The sequence below is a fragment of the Crocodylus porosus genome, unplaced genomic scaffold (genome assembly GCF_001723895.1).
Source record: "Crocodylus porosus isolate Cpor-Errol unplaced genomic scaffold, CroPor_comp1, whole genome shotgun sequence".
In the NCBI taxonomy this organism is placed as follows: domain Eukaryota; kingdom Metazoa; phylum Chordata; order Crocodylia; family Crocodylidae; genus Crocodylus; species Crocodylus porosus.
Genome location: NW_017728921.1, coordinates 9,386,939 through 9,407,939, shown reverse-complemented (window position 1 = coordinate 9,407,939; position 21,001 = coordinate 9,386,939). Strand labels below are relative to the sequence as shown.

Sequence of the window (21,001 nt, the reverse complement as noted above, 5' to 3'; positions counted from 1 at the left end):
GGCAAGATTTAGAGCAGTATAGCCAAATAGAAGTTTTGCACATGGAGACAACTTCACTGGACAAAGAGTCCCAGGTCCCAGGTAAAAGATTTAAGTCCAACCCTGCACTTATTAAAGTCAGTTAAATGCCCCAGGGATAAATAGTGCAGGGACAATTGAATAGTTCCTCTCTTGCACTACCTCCTTGTGACATTATGCTGGATGCCACAGCCAGTTCTCCCTCTGAAGTCCTCCCTGTTCTCGGACACTATTTGTATGCCAAGCCCATAGTGCTACCCTTATCGGTAGTCCTTTATATAGATTTTCCATCCCTTCAGGGCTCCTGTCAAGGCTCTTTTCTGTCCCAGCAGCATCTCCTAGGTCACCCCATGGAGTCCCACAGCAGCACTCAAAACCCAACCAAAAACCTATTTCAGCCTGCTCCAGACTCACCTCCAGATCACTCCAAAAGCCCCATATTATATGAACCAGAAAACACTGATCCACAAGACTCCCTCGGATGATTTGTACCTGCTTCAAGGCCAATCCTTCTCTTTGTTCCCTATCCAAGAAAAGAAAGCAGCTCACACGCTGAGCACCTTCCTTTACCCAGGTGACTCTGATAACAACAAACTGACTTACACATGCAAGAGGTGGGCTAATCAAGCCCATGGCTTTCCATTAACCCTTTATTGGCCCATGTGGAGTTACGTATTCCCTCATAAATCAAGAAGCAACAAAAGAATCCGTGGAAAGAAGCAGAAGGGGAATTACCAACCAGAGGATTTTTATTGCGCTCCTGTGTCTCTATTAACCTTATGCTTCTTAACTTGTGAAGTCTAACAAATGATAGTTACAGAGCCTACTGTGTATTTAAAAAGAAATGAAAAGTCATGCATAAACAAAGTGTAGAGAAGCAAAATCCAAGGGTGGGAGGGCTTTTAAGGGTTTTTTGGGTTTTTTTTTGTTGTTTACACCCCCAAAGGTCCTTCTGAGCCTAACAGCTCATTAGGCCGGTGTGATCAAGGCACTCCAACTTATATACCTGACAGCACCCAAAGGGGTTAGCATCACCTCTGTCCACCTCCAACTCCCCACTCTGAGTGGCCAGGGACCCATTTACAGCTGGGTTGAACAGGGCAGGCTTAAACTTGTACCTCTGGAGTTTCAGTGAGATGCCTTAACTGCTCAGCTACTACATCCCTTTTTATTTACTGGATAATTGCAAACACATATGAATTGCCTTTTTTAGAGCTACTTCATAGATGTCCAAGAGCCTCTAGTAGCACTTATCTGATAGTAACTTGCAAAAGTTAGTAAGCTAAAATGAAGTAAATTAAGACAGGTTATTTTAGAAGTCAATATGCTGACTTTAGATGTAATTTCAGTGATAATTCTCTTAAAGATAACACTGCATCAGTTTAGTGCTAACCCAGAGAAAAGAAAACCCCTATTGCATGGTATAAAACAGTTCCTAAAATCTCTTGAGGCTTCTGCATGATCTCTTATCCAAGTAGGAATATGGCCTAAGTTTCATTAGGTAATGACATGCAAGAGTATCACAGTATAATAAAAATGATCAGTAATAATGTTATGGCACTAACCTTCAGGTCCACAAACTTCTGGGTTACTAATGCAAGAGTTCTGGTAGCTTCCAAAGAAGAGAAAGGTAACTCCTTTCTTTTCCGTGGCATAAATTCCTTTGTTGACCATCCCTTCTACAATATCTAAGGAAGGAAATTTAAAAAATAATCACTTAACATTCCTATCTGCTGAAACCATTTCAAATGTTCCAAGTATTTTTAATTAGTTTAGCTTTCTAACTTCCATTTTTTAAATGAAAAATACAAATGACCATCTTCTGATATTTTTGAATTCTATAAAACTGATAAACATCCCTTCCGTGACATCTTACTTGGCTAAATAAATTCTTTAACTGAACCAGTAGGGCCAGAAACTGTGACTTTATAGGCTTCATAAACTCTACAGAATCCAAAATTGTGAATGTAGATTGGGCTCTATCAATGTTTCAGAAATAGAGCTGTTCAGGAAATTATTCACCAGCTGTGAAAAATGTTGACAAAAACTACTTAAAATCCATTTTCAAAAAAGATTAAAAAGCCATTTTTCAAAAAAAATAAAATGTGGAGAATACTCATCCAACCCTATTCAGAAGGCAGGCAGTTGTGTCCTTTGAAAGAGCCAGTGGTATGCTAAGTGAGTGACTTCATTAACATCTGAAAAAGCTGTGCCTGTCTAATACCTTGGTAATACCCTGTGATTTCCTATTGTCTTCATTACTAAGAAACCCATTTAAAATAAATAAATAAATAGCACCACCTTGTGCCACTGACAGTTGTCCCCGGGCTCACAGCAGGTTACCCCAGATTGGGTAAGGGAGGCTGGGCAGCCTTACCTGAGGTCTTAGGGGCTTCCTGGGGCTGCAGCAGCAGCAATCCTGCTGCTCAGAGCCTGGCCGGCGGCTGGAGCATGGCTCTGGCCAGCCAGGCTCTGGTTTTGAGCCACCGCCTGCATGCTGCCGTAGCAGAGTGGTGCATGCAGTTTTTGTGTGTGTGTGGGTTTATTGATGCCCCAGATACCCGCCCCCGCTTCCTTGCAGCACAGAAAACAGCTGAATGTGTGGTATGTGACACCGCAGATGTGTCTGCCATACCGCATAATGCATGGCTGCGCTCCTCTGGATGCGGCCTATAAAGACAAAACACTTTATTTTTACCACAAGCTAAACTGATTGAGGTCAGGCATATACACTTGCCCAGGGTTGCCATTCTATTACTTTTTGATATTAATAATACTAATTCTGATAAAGCTAAGGTGTATTTCACCCTTTAAAGTTTTGACAGCATTCATACTCAGTGTTACTCTGTAGTGCCAGACCCTCCCTTCTGCTACCAGTTTTGCCATTTTTGCTAAGTGCACTAAGGTGTCTGCCATCTCTCAACAGCTGGCAGAAGGCACATTAGATACTTCTGCCACCTTTAGTGGTCCCTTCAGTAGCTGGTGCATTCCCAGGGTACACTTTGTATTCCGGCAGCACCAGAGTATATAAAGCTGCCAGAAAGCCCAAGGCCACCTTCACAGTGACTTTCACTTTGGAATAGCTCGTGTGTGTATCAGTGATCCCTAGGTAAAAGGAAATCTTTTTTTTTTTTCCGGTGAAGAAGATTGCACCACAGCACTTTACTCTACAGAACACAAAATATCCCAAGACTTTTTTTATATAGTTTAGGTGGGTACAATGTAATATTACTGATCTTGAATTTGTCATTAGATATTAGGGTTAATATTGCCATGCCCTCTGCAAGGTAAGTGAGATTTCAGGGTCTTTAATTTTATGCCTCCCAAGTACTGCATTCTGGAAAAGGCACTTCCTAGATAAGGGTGGTACCAGGGCAAGCAATGGCAAGAATAAAATATTTTTTCCCTCCTGGAAGATACCAAATAGCATCCCAGCTAAGAAATAGGGCATTTGTATCAGTGTGACAGAGATAAGGAAAGACTGTTGAAGAGTGAGGACATAGTGAGCTTTCTTTCACATGTGTCATCTGTTTATTGTCCTGGCTCAATAACAGTCCCCATGCACAGAAATGCAGAGACTCTTATGCGCCCCCAGATCTCAGCTGTGGAACAGGACTGTGACCACATCTTCCTCTGCACTTGCCTAGACTGATGACCAGAAACACTTACAACATGACTCAGAGAAGCTCCAACATTTACCTTCCCCTTATATGGTGGGGACTGAGCGGAGAGCAGTTGTATTGTGAAGCCGATCTTCAAGTGAACACCCATCGCAAACTTTGAGGGAGAGCAGACAGCAGTCATGCTCCAGTGCATCTGGCCCAGACTATTTTTTGATTTATCTCACTGTCCATAAAGCACAGTTTCTAGGTATTTGTTCCTCCTCTAGGGAAAGAAAATCGATAGGGCTTATCCGTGAATCTGTAAATGTGCTTGCTAATATATTGGAGTCCAAATGACATAAGGCAGTGACATGCAGAAATCCTTGAATTAGTTCTGCACCTGCTAGCTCAGGGACTGAAAGCAGTAGTGCCACATTAGCGTGGTACTGTGTACAGATTAATAAATAAGCTGTGATTCTTAGCAGAGCTAATTAGCTGGGATGCAGCTGTGTGCCAGCATGTGCAGAGTTTACTCCGTTATCTCTGCATGGTGCAGCCTTGGATCATATGGACATAACCTAGAGTATGGGTCTATTCCAGATTGAGTTTAGTGTTTGAGCTCTTTTAAAATATTAGCAGTATGAAAAGAAACACATTTTTCTGGAATTCTTTATGAGCAACTTAGATTGTGAATTAACCTCGCCAGGATAAATCTCATAGGATAATGCATTTCTGCTTCCATAGTATTTCATTTGGTATTGTTGTCACTCCCATTAATGTTCACATTGAATATATCTTGTTCTGTGAGACCTATCCAAATAGCTACAAAGCAGATAAGTGAAGACTGAAAGGAATGAGGGTCATTGAAAGTTCATTATTAATGGACTTGGACTGCCAACACATCCTTACTGTAACCAGGCAGAAAAATACAGTATGTAAGTCTTTTGGCTTTTAATACCAACCTTCTTGAATTCAAACTACCCAAATGGCAGCTATGTAAACATTTTCCAGCTTCATAATCTCACTACTCACTTAACCTTTCCTAATAACCACCTGTGTATTGATACTTAATCCTGAGTGGGTCAGAGTCTAGTTACTGTTTCAGTAATATGAATCTAGAGCAAGTTTACTGACTTCAATTAAATTACTTCAGGCTTGTGGTGGTGTTGGTGTGAGATTTGAGCCAGATTTTGAAGCTTTTGTTGGAAGTGCCTGCCTGGGTAGTCATTATTTTCCATTCTACTTATTCGTCTTTTGATGTGTTGGCTGATGTCAACGTAAAATTGTTTTCATTAAGTACACATGCACCTGCAAGGCCTCTGCCTGCTTTTTCTATTATTTTAATCAGAAATGTCACGATGGAAGAGTTCCCATTTTCATTTTCCTCCAGCAGAAGTACTTGGATTTTACTTTTCTAATCTGTTGCTTGAAAATAGCCACGCCTTGAAAAAACTCTTTTATATGTGGCAATTCACTGATATGAAGAGAGAGTTCTGATTATACTGAGATTTCCTCCTGACTGGCTATTTACTTAATTACTAAGGGAGTTTGGCTCAAATATTTTGTGGTTTCTTAGGTATTTGAGGCCAAACCCTACTGTTTTCACTCCCAGGAGTGGTTCCAATGAAGCTGTTCAGCTGCTCATGCAAGTAAGAGCATGATCAGGTCATTGCAAAACTGAATTATCTTCTCACTTACCCAAATGTATATCCAGAGCAACTTGATTGAGCTTTTTGTAGATTTAAGCCAATACAAGCATCATTTAAATGACAAGATCATTTAAAAATGAAACAAAACTTAGTTCTAGCTTGGAACCCAGTGTTTTTATACCCATCCACGTTTTGACAAATACACAAACAAAAATAATTAAATCCTCACCTACAGTTGCAGAGAAGTTAGAGTAGGCAGAGTCATTGGTATATACAAAGGTAGAGTTATGGGAAGGAAGCACAGTGAAGTTGTGGATTCTTAGAGCTGGGTGGAACAACAAAACAAAATAAGCAAAACAATGAATAAACACAAAATCCATATGAATTGGCCAGTCCATATCTCTCAACTAGCACAGATCAAATATTCATTAGTGGCCCTTTGAACTGTAATCAATCGAGTTTTCCCCATCCCTTTTCTCTAAAGATGTGTCTGCACAGAGAGGTTATGGCACTTTAACAGTACGAAGTTCTATGGCATAAAGTCAGTGCAGACATTGTTATAGGTACAAGTGCAACATTCCCATAGGAAAAAGGGAAAGGCTATCCCCAGTAAAACTGCATAAAATGTTAGGGGTTATATTATGTAATTTTATAAGTTAAAAAGATTCACGCTGAGCCAAAATAGCTTAACACACAAAATCCTGATTTAGACCAAATCTAAGGGAAACTGGCAAGCAGGTGACATTATAATCACTAAATTTAAAAGGACAGCATCAGCTTTAAAAAGTCACACTTGTCCCTGAAACAAAAGTAGATAATATATTTCCAATACTCCTTAACCATAACTGAGCGATATTGGAAAGAAAACATTCTCTATTATTTCAGTGTACCTATTTTGACCCATTTTCCATACAGTCATTTTCACTGTTTTATTCTGACTGAAATAATGGCTTGATCGAAAGCCCATGAAATCAGTGGAAAGACGGCCATTGATTTTGGATCGAGCCCAGCGTAAACAGAATCTTTCCTACACAAGAAAAAAATCAAACCCAATCTGGTGACCCTGACTCCCAGAACAGCGAGTGGTTGAGAGGTATGAAACTGGATTCATACATAATGACTTCAACAAATAAAATGGAAGATGAACAAGAGTATGATGCTCCAAGGGTTTATGAGATGAACATGAAATGAAAACGACTGCATGATATTATGATGAACAGAAAAACAACAAGAGATATTCTAGCAGTGAACGGAAAAGCTGCATAATCAAAGCGCTACCAAAACCAGGAAAATTGTCCCCTGTATTAGAATACAGCAATATAGAAAACCTTGCCTTTATGCTAGATTCAGCCTTCAGATGCAGAGACACAATTTCTATTGAGGCCAAAGGGAATTACACGTACATATTGGATGCAGAACATAAGCAGTTACAAACTGAGAAAATAAATTATCTACAACAACATTAAACAAAGAATTCAGCATAGCCATAGTTGCACCAAATTAAAAAAACAAAAAACAACCCAAAGCTTTTAGGCTACTGGCATCCTTTTGGAAACATGAACTGAGGCCCAGTCCTGCAAACCTCTTCTTATCTAAGCCTTCCCAAGAACTCCAGAAGAATTCATATGAGCCAACACCATTCTTGTGAGCAACGACCTTGCAGGATTGAGCCTAATAAATTATGTATCAATTATATATTTGAAACAGCTTCTGAATTTCAGCAGCTATTGTTTCTTTTTTAAATCAAGCAGTTCCCAGCCTTAATCAGACAACTATCATTCTTTTTTTAAAGAGCTGCATTTGGTTTCGTATAGTTCATCTTTGTACTACAGAAGGAGTGATTTACTCTGACTTATGCTAAGTGATGTCTATTGCCAGATAAATTATATATTTACAAGAAAATAAATTGATACCGTGCTAAAGAATTCTACAAGTGAATTGTTCGTAGGTCACATCATGGTCCCATTGAAGACAATGGAAATGTTGCCATCAACTTTAATGGGGCCAGCATTTTCCTAGTTTTATTTGCAGCAGTTTAATTATCACTCCTATAAAGTATGTCTTGGACAGTGGAGCACTTAAGTGTCTCTGAAAACAGAGAGTTTTTGATGCTTGTAGGCCTTATATCGTGTCTCTTTCCAAACTGTGATATAAGGGCTCATCCCTTTTTTTTTTTTTTAAATAGTGATATTTTGCACTTCTGTAGAGATTTTCGTTTGAGGTTCCCAAATTCTTTCACTCGTTCTTTAATTCCCTTCACCATCCCTTTTGAATAGGGAGGAAAATATCATCACTGGGGACTCAGTTACTGATTAACAGGGCCATGCGATATTACAAAATAGCTGAGAACGGAGAGGGGAGCTGTCAGGTCCTGTGTGAGGAATGGAGGAAGCCGGGATGTAATTACCCAGGATGGAATGTGGCTAAGACACCAGAGTTAAAATGCCAACTCGTGTGAAAATTGCCGAGATCTTTAATAGTCATAAGCAGCTGGGTGTGGGACCTTAGCTTTGTTTTGTCTGAAAGGGAGCCGCACAGCATTCCCATAATATTGTGCAGTGACACGGTGGTTCAACAAGTGCTAAACCAACACCACTAACAGTATCCCCAGGACTCTTTGGAAGTCCTCCATCTCCCACTGCATTCCTGCAATATTATTTAGTCCACAAATGACACTTAAAATTCAGGAAATGACCTAAGCCAGGAGTTATGCTGCACTTTGATATCACGTCTGACTGAGAGTGGGATCCTGCCATCTTCTTTGAGAGTTTTACCTGAGTAAGGTCCTGGGGATTTGGTTCAAAGTACTACTTTGAACAATGCTGCAGTATGGACTTTCAGGAAAGGTTTCCAGAAGTGAGTAAAGATTGCAGCATAGGCCACCTCTTCGAATTATACGGAGCTGACTATTTACAAGTTTCAAAATGTTTATGGCAGTATGGCATTCAACTTGAACTGAAAATCAGAGAGATGGGCCCTTGTTTCAATAGGCATAGCTGAAAATCCCACCCACTATGTATATTTGTGCTTGTTATGTATGTACCAAAGCAGCTCACGATTTTAACGACACTTTAGATCACAACCAATTTCTCTTGATGTCCCTAAGAATGTGTAGGTCGGTCCTAAAATGTTTAAGAATAGTTTTTAGAAATAGCTTTAAAATGCAAAATGATTTGGAGGCTGCCAAAATATTGCTGTATAAATAGATCTCAACTGCCAGGGCTCTAAAGCTAGTTTCATTAGCATTTGTTTCTCGGGCTCCCCTTCTATTTACCAACTGTCACAAATACTTATGTTACTCTCATTGTCATGAATCTCACGGCTACCTCCACTTGTATCCCGAAGCTCATGGATTCCATCGACATCTTCCAGTGGCCAGTAGTGGGAAGCCGAGGCTAAAACTTTGAACCCTTTCAAGAAAACAAAGATAGGGAGAAAAAATGGTCATTAGTATGTGGTTTAGGGATGAGTGTACCAGTGTAGAAACTAGTAAATGGAGGATCAGAGGGTTAACTACAATAAAACATTTCTTTATAAACCAAACCCAGCTCACAAGCTGGGAGCATTTGAAATAAATCAAAATAAATAAATAGCACTGGGCATAACACATGGCTTTTATTCAATACGATTTTTGATTGTGCACTAAAAGGAACCTCTGTCTTACAAAGCTGTGCACTTATCTACGTTAACGACGTTAGAAATGCATACACGTATAAAACCAGATCTTCTGGAACTAAAGTTACCATCTGAGTTTCTGGTTCTAATTTCATATGCTCCTATTCATATTACTGTAAAGATCCCCGTGCTTTTTTAAGTTGCTGTGTTTAGAACATCTTGAGAGCAACAGGCGGAGAGGCCTCATATGCCACATGGAGGAATGTATAGAACAGGGAGCTTTCTATCCTCAGTAGTGTAACTAGTGTGGGACAACTGGGACAGCTACCCCAGGCACTGAGTTAGAGCTGAGGTTAGGGCAGGGGGAAGTAGATAATACTGCTGTTACTGCAACCATGTAGTCAGTGGCACGGCAGCAGCTGGACATTACCACTATCCCTGTGCATCACAATTGTCCCAGGCACCCTGCTGCGTTGTGCCTCTGTTCCTCTCCCTTTCTTTACATATGCGGAAGTCCCTCCACAAGTGCTTCTGGTCTTCAAAATTCAAGGGGACGGTCAGTGCATCTACACATGCACATTTACTGCACAGTAACCAAAAGTACTGCATAGTACGGGCATGCGTCTACACACGCACATCCATACTGCGCAGTAAATATGGTGACTTACGCTGACTCAGATTTACACCCGATTAGTTACTGTGCAGTAATGCACGTGTAGACACCTTACGGTAGACATAGTAACACTGTGTGTGTGTGGACTGACTTGGGACTAACTTTAGTCCCAAGTCAGAGGGCCTATACATGTAGATGTGGGCCTATTCCCGCTTACTGTGTAGTAATCTACTGTGCAGTAAATTTAAGCCGATGTAAATGCATGTGTAGACATGCCCATTGAGAAGAAACAACTTAGATGCTCAGGATTCTTGCTCTGCCCCCAAAGCCTACAGTGGAAGGCAGCACAAGTGAATCTGCTTTCAAGTTATATTGATCTATGTTGTTTTTACTCTTTATTCTATGGAAGGATGTTGGGAAGTTATCATTAGGAGCCTGCTGGAGCCATAATGTCCTGGGTCAAGCTGGTGTATAGGACCCAGCAGCAAAAACACAGGGATAGGGAATGCTTACTGAGACTTGGGTGGATTTATGAGTGAAGCAGGCAGAACCCCACCCTTCTGTGGAAAGAGTTTCCCACTGCTCTGAAGATGGCATTTAACAATATAAAAAAAGGCATATAAAAAGAGTTAACAACTGCTCAGCCTGCAGCACTTGCTATGTCTTCAGAGCCTTGTTTTCCACACCAAACCTCCCCCCCCCCCCAACAAATAAAATAAATCCTGCGGTGAATAAGAACATTTTGTTTCCCTAAATGTCTTCTTTACTTGCAGATGGCTGCACTGAGCTCCAGGTGGACAAGTTGACAAAAGCAGAACATTGGATGGTTCCCATTTCCCAATGGCAGATTTATCTACAAGATTTAATTGATGTCAGCTAGAAGACGCTTTAGAAGATGTGAATTCTCAGGCTGGAGCAAAAGCAAGCTGCCCAGAACAATTAAATGCTGGGTTAAGGTAACAATTCTATTTTAAGGGCACAACATTAATAATGTAGGCAAACATGGATGTTTTTGTTATCTTCTTGCTTGAAAGAAACTCTTTATTCTTGGGGTAACTAATTTAACCAGCTGTGTTGGAAAAGAATGACTAATCAGCTGGAGCAAAGAAAGTTTTAGAAGGATGAAACAGTAAAAGCCTCTTGTTATTGCAAATGAGCATGTTTTGTTTATCATGGCAAATCATTCAATTGGCATGAATTAATTAGCTGCTTTTTTTCAGGAGGAAGAGAGGGCTCCTATCTACAAAAGCAACATTTCCAGAGGCTATTTTTTAAACTATTTTCAGCTTTGTTTCTAACTGATTATTTCAGCCAGAAAATACCTGACAACCAGGTCCACAAAATATATGCCATGGAGAGGTGCCTAGGGTCCTCTCAAAAGCCTTGCCCAACTGTTTTCTTTGTCCCGTTTCTGTTTTTGCATCATATTCCCCAATTTAGTTCATGAAATGATCTCCCTGTCCGCCTACAAATCCCCATGGACTACTCTTGTTGACCCTTTCCATATTAGCTCCTCCCCAACACCTCAAGCACTGGGCAGGAGAAGAGCAGAATAGGACAAATAAAATCATTAGCTGAAAGTTTACCTCTGCCTCTCATGCCTGTATATTATTGTGATATATTTTTGCTGTTATGTTGGACTGCACTCTTCATGCCTAATTTCAGGCTTGGGTCTGCAGATGCTAGTTTGTATGAATAACCCCATATAAGAAAATTGGGGCAAGGAGTGGTTTCCATGGGGCTTCCCTCGGAGCAGGTATTACTGATCACAGTAAGGTCCTCAAAAAGATTTAGTGTGGACCTTGAATATACATTATGTAGTGCTGCTAACTCTTTCTTCCTAGAATTGGGTCTGGTTCTCTGGCACCCTACCAAGGACATGGGCAGTGTGGGGGCAGGAGGTGGGCATGTTAAAAAATGAAGACAAGTAACAGAGGTGTAAAATGGACCCAGGCTATTGTGCAGTAAGCATGCTGCCCAAACATTCCAGGAGCCTTGTAAAAATTTGGTGTGCAAGTTAAGGTGACCCCGAGTAACTTTCCCTGGAATTTTTCCCTATATTTCATTGACCCCAAAAGTATAATAGGGGTTCTTGTATCACACAGACAAATTTGTTTTGAACAATCCCTACAATATAGTGAACACAAATAGGTTTGCATCATCATATACCTGGACCTGATTTTATGCAGGGGTCTGGAAAAGTTTTTCTATTTTTTCATCTCCTTCAAGAAACTAGAGCCAGTTCAGTGAATATTTTGCTTTTACTCTCTTCTCTGCCCCCTGGCACAATTGCAAGGCTATAATGCTTTGAGGCCCTTTTCGCATCAGGAATGGTGCCAATGCAACTGGTGAAGAACACAGGAGGGGTGGAAGACATGAGGGAGACAGGGAGGTGGGAGTTCCTCATCCCCTGTGGCCCCCTAGTATAAGGGCTGACCAGGAGCAAATTTGCTCCTGGCAAGTGTCTACACATGCGCTACGGCGCAATATCTACTGCAGTTAATTTACTACCTGTATTTATGGGTAGTAACTAACTGTTCAGTAGACCAATTTAGTGTGCAGTAAATGTGCACGTGTAGACAGTGACACTTTACTGTGCGGTAGATTAGTCTACTGCACAGTAAAGCATTTCATGTAGATACACCCATTGTGTGTCAGAAAGAAGGGGCTGATGTGGACCTTTGGAACTAAGGCAGCTGAATTTGTAGGAGCCCTGCATTACTTGCAAACACTTGATCTGTAAAACAGAGAGCAGTATCACTGGTGAAACACCTGCAGTGCTTTTGACACCAGTGATCAATGCAGGAGACTCGCGTCCCCAGTTGCCCTTCATGACTACATATGTTTTCAGTGGTCAGAGAACCTCTCTCAAAAAAAACACAACTGTGGGTTGAGGAAGAAATGTCACAGCTACCCAGAGATGAGGGAAACTTGTGGTTGTGGATGAGGATAGATAGTGTTGCATGTTATTTTGCATTCTTGCAAAGCATCGGGCCAGACCAAGCTGAGAAGGAAAGAGAGGAGTCTTGATTGATTTTGTTCCTTAAATTAAGGAGACAATTATACTGGATGCATACACATATTTATAATCCAATCTGAATACTATGGGGAACAAAATCGCTATTGAGTTCAGTGTGAGATCAGGTATGCAAAGAATACTGAGGGACTGGGATATCGGATGAGGACATGCTTTATCATCCTCATGGCATGTCATCCAAAAGTGTACACTGGCTGTAATAGAGGAAATGAAAGCAGCAGCTTTCCAGTGCACAAACAGCATCCCCATGGACTGCTTGTGCTAATTGTTTCCCAACTAGCTATCCATGAAGCCTGGCAGCCCCTCCTCTTTCTAAAGCATAGAATGTGCACCCTTGTTTGTGATGCTTGTTTAGGAAGATGTCTCCCACTGCCAAGAGTATCTAACTTTCAGAGAAGTGAGGAACGAGGAAAAGAAGGCTGAATGTATGAGGGAGAATGGTCAGGCAAAAATAAATATATAAATAATGGAGAGAAAACAAAGAGGCAGAGAGAAAATGAATGGATGCCAACAGCTGTGCCAGGATATAATGAGGCACTTGATTGTTACAGTTGTATTACGCTAGCATCCAGAAGGCCTAATTGAGATCAGGGCCCCATTGTGCTTGGCATCATCCCAACATATAGGGAGAATCTCTACCCTAAACAGCCTACAATTAACAGAAAAGATAGACAAAAAGTGGGAGAGCAAACAGCAACACAGAGAAGTGACTTCCCCAGTGTTGCACAGAGCAGGACAGCAACCAAGTGAGGACTAGGACACAGGTTCCTTGGATTTCCATCCAGTACTTTATTTTCTAAACGAGGGGTGTCAAACATACAGCCCATGGGGCAGTTCCAGCCCACAGAGTCATATTGTCTGGGCCACAAGGCCCCTGGAAGGGCCAGAAGTTGAGGGACGAGTGCAGGAGTGTGGCCCACCACCAGACTCCGAGATACAAGGCTCTTTTGGGGATGTGTGTCAGGAGCAGGGGGCAAAGGGGCAGGCAGATGAGGGGGTTGGTGGATAATAGCTACATTAACCCCCAGGGATCCCTGACACTGCTCACCCCACCGGCTTGTCTAGATCTAACCTGCAAGGAGCCCTGCATTTTGGATCCAGCCCAGGACAACTTTAACACTCCTTCTCTAAACCACGCACAGAGCCAATCCATCCTGAAGGAGCCTCCAAAAAATGTCAGCAGGTTGAAAACCACTGGTATGCCTGTTCACTTGGCTTTCCTTTCATTTCTGTTCACTTAACTTTCCTTTCAATTTATAAGTACAAAATTACTATGACTCTGTCTGCTGTAAATGCTGGACCATGTATGATAGGAAGATTACATCACAGTGCAAATCAAGATAGAATCATTTAGAGCAGTGATTCTCAGCCGGGGTGCCTTGAGATCCTTTCAAGGGGTGTTGCACAAGATTAGTACTGTTAGTTGTGCAAACATGATTCACAAGATAAATTCAGAGTTTTCAAATAGTGTTCTTTATCCACAGTGTTAAAAACATCCTGACTTGCTGTGGTCTTTCTGAGTTCTTTGCAACAGAAGAATTGCTCTATTCTTTTTTCGTAGTCAAAAAGCAATGAAAACTAAGAGCTGGCATTTTTTCGAGGGGTACCTCCAGTATATTGAGCTGCCTCAGATCTATCAAGGGGTGCTTTGAATGTTAAAATGTTGGACACCACTGATTTAGAGCTTAATATGTTCTAGCTCCCCATCCAAACTGGGGACTCTTTTATAACTCTCCTCCCCCTGCAATACATAATATTTATATACAGCCTATGTTTCTTCTAATGCATCTCAGGCTACAGGTCATTCATCCTTTTCTATAGGAATTGGCACAATATGTTAATGTTTACCAGACAAAGGGGAAACAGAAGGAACTGATATGAGCAAGGGCACTAGCTTACTCACATACTCTGTAATTAGGACTCAGATAACAGGGTGGGGATTCATGTATTGCAACAGGACAGAACAGGGCTTTTCCTGCAGCATGCAGCAGTTTTCTTTGAAAGCTAGTACAAGGGTACTAGCTGGGTAGAAATTAAAAGCACAAGGCATTCTGTGGATTGCTTAAACTGTAAAATTGTGCTTGTACACCACCATGAGGCTTGAGGCTAAACTATTTGTGCAAACAGAAGATCTCTCCAGTTACACACACAGCAAATAAGTTTGAGTGATTTTTCGCATTGAAAACAGATGACGAGAGCTCAGAAGAAAAACATGCTGCGGTTCTGTCCTGAGCAATCTACATTTAATCATCAAAGGCTTTTAAATGACTGGAGCCACACAAATGCAATGTAACATATGTGAACTGGCACTTCTAGCCGCAAGTCAATGAATCTGAAGTGCTGAACACTAGCACGTTGTGGTGAAAGAGAAAGTAATCTCTGTTTAAATACAATTCAAAGACCGACTCAAGTGAAAAAGCCCAGAAAAAAAATTCTCATGCACAAAGGTGGTAGCCTATTCTGTGCAATGTGCACAGAATTTATTTTTGTATTTCTTTTAATACAAGATGTCACTATAGGGAGACCTGAACTTTTAAGTAACTGCAATTGTCCGGTACTCTAGATTGAATGCCCGGCACTATATTTTTAGTATGGTCTTGTATGATCCCTTGCAACAACTAAAAAAATGAAATATAAACCAGAAAACAAAAGGTTTGCTAAATACACTGTAACAATTAAGCACATGGTAGTGTCAATAATAAATAACAATGTCCTTACCTGGGTGTTTGGGTAGCCAGGAATAGTTTCCATACACCTGTTCATAAAATATGACAGAATAAGACAATGTGAAGCAAAAGTTTTGAAGAATAAACAGGAAAAATCTCAGTGTTACCCAAGTTCTGAATATTACCTGATACTTAGACTGAAATAAAATCTGCAGCAAATAATAACAAAGCAGAGACAACAAATTCTTCATGGTCCTTTTGCGTTTTCAAGTGCAATTGAAATCTAATTCCTGGGAGATTTCAATCATGAACACAAGTTCTCCTTTGCTACTTTTTTTTCTTTTAAAAAGTGCATTTTCCACACAGGTTCAGAAACTTCATTCTTCCAATGAGAAAGCAATATATTCTTCCAAAGTCTTCATGAATATTTGCTTGCTTTAAATGTGGATCACTTGGAAACACATAGCCATGACTGGAGCAAAATCATAAGATAAAAATAATAAGATCCAAAAATTGTGCAATTGCACAGAAAGAATGCAAGTAGTTCTGCTGTTATTTGTGCCAAAAGAAGAGATCTTATTTTACAATGTTTGCTGTCTGTGGTTTTCTTTTTTTTCTTTTTTCCGATTATTTTTACTTTGTCAGAGATCTGAAGCCAGTTTTGGTTCTCATCATAAAAAAGTAGCCCCTTCTGCTCCACTGGACATCTGACTCTCACTGTTTCCTTAGGAATTGGATTGAACTGTGTTGCTAGCTCCTCGCTTGTCTGGCTCACGTTTGCACCTCCATCCCAGATCTTTTTGGGTGGAGAGCAAGTCTGAGTGATGTCATGCTTTCTTCTCAAACTTTGTCCCATTCTGGTACTCTATTTATATCGTGTTGCTGCTGTCTCTTTTCTGGGTCCTAACACCAGCCTGCTAGGAACAAGCGGAAACAAGTTAATGCGGTTCAGAAAGCAGATTAAAGAGACCACCATAAAAATTATTTATTGCAAGTTTGCACATTCAGAGAAGGAATGAAGCCAGTACAAATACTAGTATCTCCAATGCCTAAAAAACATACAATACCTTTAAAGCAGAAGTTTTATGAAAGTATCAAGAGCCATTTATTAAAATAATACTTTGTATTTCTTCAGAGCTTTCTCTCCATACATCTTAAACCCTTTTGAAACATTAATTAAGCCACATAATACTCTGGTGCAATAGAGTACATTTACTATAGCTATGCATAGAAGGGGAAACTGAGCCATCAATCATTTGGCTTGTTCAAGATCAAACAAAAAAGCAATAGAAAAGCCACAAACAGAACTGGGATTTATAACCTTGAATCACAAACATTAGCCACCAGACCCTCAGCCTCTCTTATGTTTAGATAGAATAAATTAGATGGTACTACTTGTTTCTTGAGTAATCTTTTATCAGGTGCACTTTACAGTTATACTCTGAACTGTACTGCATTCATAGCGATTCTTTATTTAATATAAAGATGATCATGAGAACTGATCACCAATTTTCATTCACTCTTTCCTTTTCTTTTTGGATAAAAAAAACTTCTATTTCAAATTCATTGGGGTGTGGTTTTTTTTTTTTGAATTTTTGTGATTTTTTTTCAATTAAAAACTAAAAAAAAAAAAATCCAAACTTTTTTTTCTGCTTTCTTCCCCACCCACCCCCATTTTCTTTCCTCCCTCAGCCTCAGAAACTCTTCCAAATAGTAAAGTGCTTTAAACCAGGGGTAGCCACTCTGTGGCACAGGTGCCATACGTGGCATGAGCAGTTTCTGTGTGTGTGGCAAGCGGCTGACTGAGGAAACAGGCCACACCATGGCAGAGAGGGCAGGGAGCAGAAAGAGCAGGCAAGGGAAGGGAATCAGAGTGGCACTCAGGGCTAATTTGTGGTATGCCTATCAAAAAGATTGCCCCCCACTGCTCTAAACCAGCTCTCAAATTGATAGATTAAAAAATGATATATAGACAGACCTTTGTGTGATGATGTTTCTAGGCATGTTACTGGCCCCTTATGCTTCACCACTTTTGCCCCTTGGATACTTGAGCTATGCCTTCTCGGGCCAAGCCCCAGATAGTGCTAATATTTGATAACTTCCCTGACCCACACACCCTCCAGAGCCTGACCTACACCTACCTGGTGTGTGCCTTCACCCCTGCTCTTTCCTCCTCTAAGCCCTAAGCTAGAACTGGTCACAGTGAAATGTTTTTGTTTGGTTGGTTGGTTGGTTGGTTGTTGTTGTGTTTTTTTTTTCTGGGGGGGGTTCCCCATCAGAAAATACTGATTTAATAAAATCCAAACAGTGCATGGGGATATGTCAATTCTATTAAAACTTTCAATGGCCTCTAAGTTGATTGCCCAGCTACTTGGCTAGCCTGCCTTGCTTTCTCCTAACCCACCCACTAACCTCCCAAAGTAGACCTGAGCATGTAAACTTGCAGCCTGCTGTGGGTCTCAGGTTTTCTAAGACTCCAGGGAGCATATTTCATTAAAAACACTTGCTGAAGCATCGTATTAGTGCTTCTAAAATTAAATATCATTTAACTTCAGTCCCTTGGGGAAAAAAATGGTGTCTGGCTCTTCATCCCAAGCGTTGGGGGAAAAAAACCTGATGTTTTTCACAAAATTAATTCCCCAGCCAGCTCTGCCACAGACGTAGCCTTGCTTTCTCCTCTTCTGATTTTTGCCATACTCCTTCCAGACCTGTTTCTCATCCATTACAATTGGCCTCTATGCCTAGGAGGAAAATGAAGAACTTTGTATATGCCCCAGATCTCCCGTGCCATTGAATGATCAGTATTGCCACGGGTAGAAACAATAGCTTCAGCTAAAAATAATGAGCAAAGCTAAATTGTCAAAAGAGGAAGAGAGGAATTTGAAATATTTGCCAAGTGGGGCCTGTTAAAGGAAAGTAAATGCTTGTAAAAAAAAAAATGGTAGAATCCAAGCACCATGTTCACTGCCAGGAATTTTTGTGGAAACAGCAAATTATAAGCAGATATTGAAGATTATTTGCAGAAAGCAAGCTTTGAACTTATTCATGTGATACTTCAGGAAACCTGATTTGAAGCATTTACTAATCCTACCAGAGAACAGAAGCAATACCAGGTGCCCTGTGTCCAATCTAAGCTAACCAATCCCACCTGAATTGCAAAAGGCAGTTAATCAGAATGAACTGCTCTTGAACAACCTACAGACAAAGCACAATTCACAGAAAATACTCGGATAGTAATTTTGAGCAACAGCTAGATTTTTAAACAGTTTGTGGAAATTCTTTTGGTAGAAAAAGCAAAATTAATTCAATTGGTTATTCACTCTGTTAAGTTAATTGAGAATAATGCATGAAATTCACCTATTGGTGGAAGGCCAGGCGCACTTTCTAACTCCTCTTTGTGAGAAAGAAGGTGGTCGAAGCAGCACACCCATTATCCAATGTATGCCAGACTGACCCTAAGCATTTCAAGCCCACAGTACAGCTCCTACGGAGTCCTCCTTGCCTACTACTCTTACCAAGTAGCAGTATCTGCCCCTGCCACTAGGCACCTTGGTTCAGATCCAGTGGCCACCGCTCTTCCCAGTATTCTTCTTGCTTACTAGTATATTCAGAGTGGGTTAATGTCAATTCTTCATGCAGAGCATAAAGTCTGATTACTCCGACTATATCAGAAATCAGAGAGTGCTGCAAAATTTTACATGCCCTGGATAGAGACTTTTCTTAAATGTTCAAGCAAAAGATTGCTCTTTTTTCATTGCAGTCAGTCCTCCTGACATAAAGCCAGTGAGCAGATGTTGTGCCTGAGCCAGAGCATTTTGATAACAATCCTGTGACTTTACTGACATCTGTTTTTAAAACACAGAGACAGTGGGCTAAAATAAGGTAATTATTGTATATGTATTTATCACATTTATTCACATCAGGTTCATTTAAGGTGATGATCCTATTGAAAAGCCAGAAAATTGGCATTTTAGAATCACTTTCTTAAATAAAAAAGGATTTGAAAGGCAAAAACAGTGAGTTCTGTGTCCTCCCTGTATGGTGTTTCATTAATCTGTCCATACACCTGTACATATAGTTCAGTGAACTACTTGCCAAATAGGCTGAGGGCTTATATCCAGAGTGGGTCCCTTTAGTGGCAGCCTCCACTGGGAAGTGTACCTATCAAGTGGCTTTCTAATATTTGAATGGAGTCCCAGTGGTCTAGCAAAACGATTTCTGAGCAAATCATGGATGCTATTAACTGCTTAGTTACAGCTGAAACCAAAGGAAAAGGACTTCTAAAATAGTATCACCACTACAGCCAGCAACTTGTAGCTTTTTAATGTAATATCTTCTGACTTTTCCTAGAACCTTAGAAGTAACACGGAGTGTTTTAATTTCAGTTATGCAACAAAACAGAAAACAAACACGAGGGGCAAATGCAGCTTTCATTTGTACGACTCTCAGTCCAAAGTAATTCTTTTGAGATCACTGGAAATACTGTGGTTTACACTGGTGTAACAAGATTAAATTGACTCCTATACAGTCAGTACAAGACTTGCGCATCATTTAAGGTCTTCTTGATGCACAGCATTTCCTCTAGTATAACTATTTGGTTAGGAGCAAGATTTTTCCTTGGTACAACCTCAAGAGTGCACGAAACTTTACTGGCATAAAGTATATTGGCACAGCTTATTTTTCTTCTCATACAGAAATATAGAACACCTTTATACCTATAGCTAAGGGGTCTACTTAAATCACAGAGAAACTAAACAATTTCTGCAAATTCTGTGGATATTTCCTGGGTGTTCTCCAGCACCCCTGCCCCTCAGCACTGGTTGGCAGAGAGGCCTTGGCAGCTGCCACTTTGTCTGCTGCTCTTTGTGCTGCTCTGCCAGGCAGCATCATCTCTCCTGCCCCAGGCAGGCTGTGAGGCTGCGCTGCAACTGGGGAGCTAGCATTTTATTAAGTTTTTTTTTTAAGTTGATTTCACAGACAATGCTGGCTTTCACTGTTTCCACAAAATCCGTAGAATCATGAATTGAATATGCCGTGGCCTGTTACTGGGTCCACTCACAGCAGCATACCACCTTCTAGATATCAGTAGGATATTTTGCTGTGGTCACTTCCAAAAGGGAAGCCAAGGCTTTTGTGAATGAATTCTTCTTGCCCCTGGTAGTCAAACAAGCATAAAGTCACTGTACAAGGAGGGGCAGTGTAAGAAAACTAGAACTGCTCTGGACTGGGCTGTGAACATCCCCTGGTTAACCAGAGGCATTCAGTCCTCAGACTGGTCAACCTGCTTGTCCTTTTGATTTATGCTTTTAATCCCAGTCCCCATGTATTCAGATTTTGTCTTCTACACTCAGTTAAGCTCTAGGTTATCTGATCCCTTCCTCAGCTATTGTTCTGATGGGCTCCATCTGGCATCCCAGGATATAAAGATGGCACCAAATCTACTATAAGGTGTGAAAATTAGTAAGAACAGCCTGTATTAGGTATGTTAATTAAGTTCACCCTCTTTCATACAAGTAGAATGACCACGCTTGTACTTTTATGTTGAACCTGGAGAGGGGAGGCATTTTTTATTTCATTGAATGTATCAAATGCTGGGAAGCTGTAGGATCTCAACACCTGCTATGCTGGCTGAAAGTTATTTTTGCAGTTGGAAGCCTTTGAAAGAAGCATGACTGTCTAAAGGTATTCTCTGCAACCCAGAGAAACTAGCAGTTTGGTTTTTAAAAAGAAACCTATTTCCAATGTCCTGACAGGTGAGGTTTGACTTGGTTGTACCTGGGAAAAAAAATGCATTTTTTTTT

The 21,001-nt window shown here is 40.6% G+C and overlaps 1 protein-coding gene across 2 annotated transcripts in view; it reads right to left on the bottom strand.

The window, feature by feature from the left end:
- Positions 1-16,056, bottom strand: part of ADGRD1 (adhesion G protein-coupled receptor D1) — a 237,448-nt gene extending 221,392 nt beyond the window's left edge. The window contains exons 1-5 of one of the 2 annotated variants that reach the window (XM_019538967.1): positions 15,386-16,056; positions 15,253-15,289; positions 8,596-8,679; positions 5,499-5,594; positions 1,584-1,706 (exon numbers count right to left, since the gene is read on the bottom strand). In XM_019538967.1, coding sequence (XP_019394512.1) covers positions 1,584-1,706; positions 5,499-5,594; positions 8,596-8,679; positions 15,253-15,289; positions 15,386-15,451 — 406 coding nt within the window. In that variant the 5' untranslated portion in view covers positions 15,452-16,056. The remainder of the gene's footprint in view (positions 1-1,583; positions 1,707-5,498; positions 5,595-8,595; positions 8,680-15,252; positions 15,290-15,385) is intronic. The other variant, XM_019538968.1, reaches the window with a different exon arrangement.
- Positions 16,057-21,001: the final 4,945 nt, after the last annotated feature.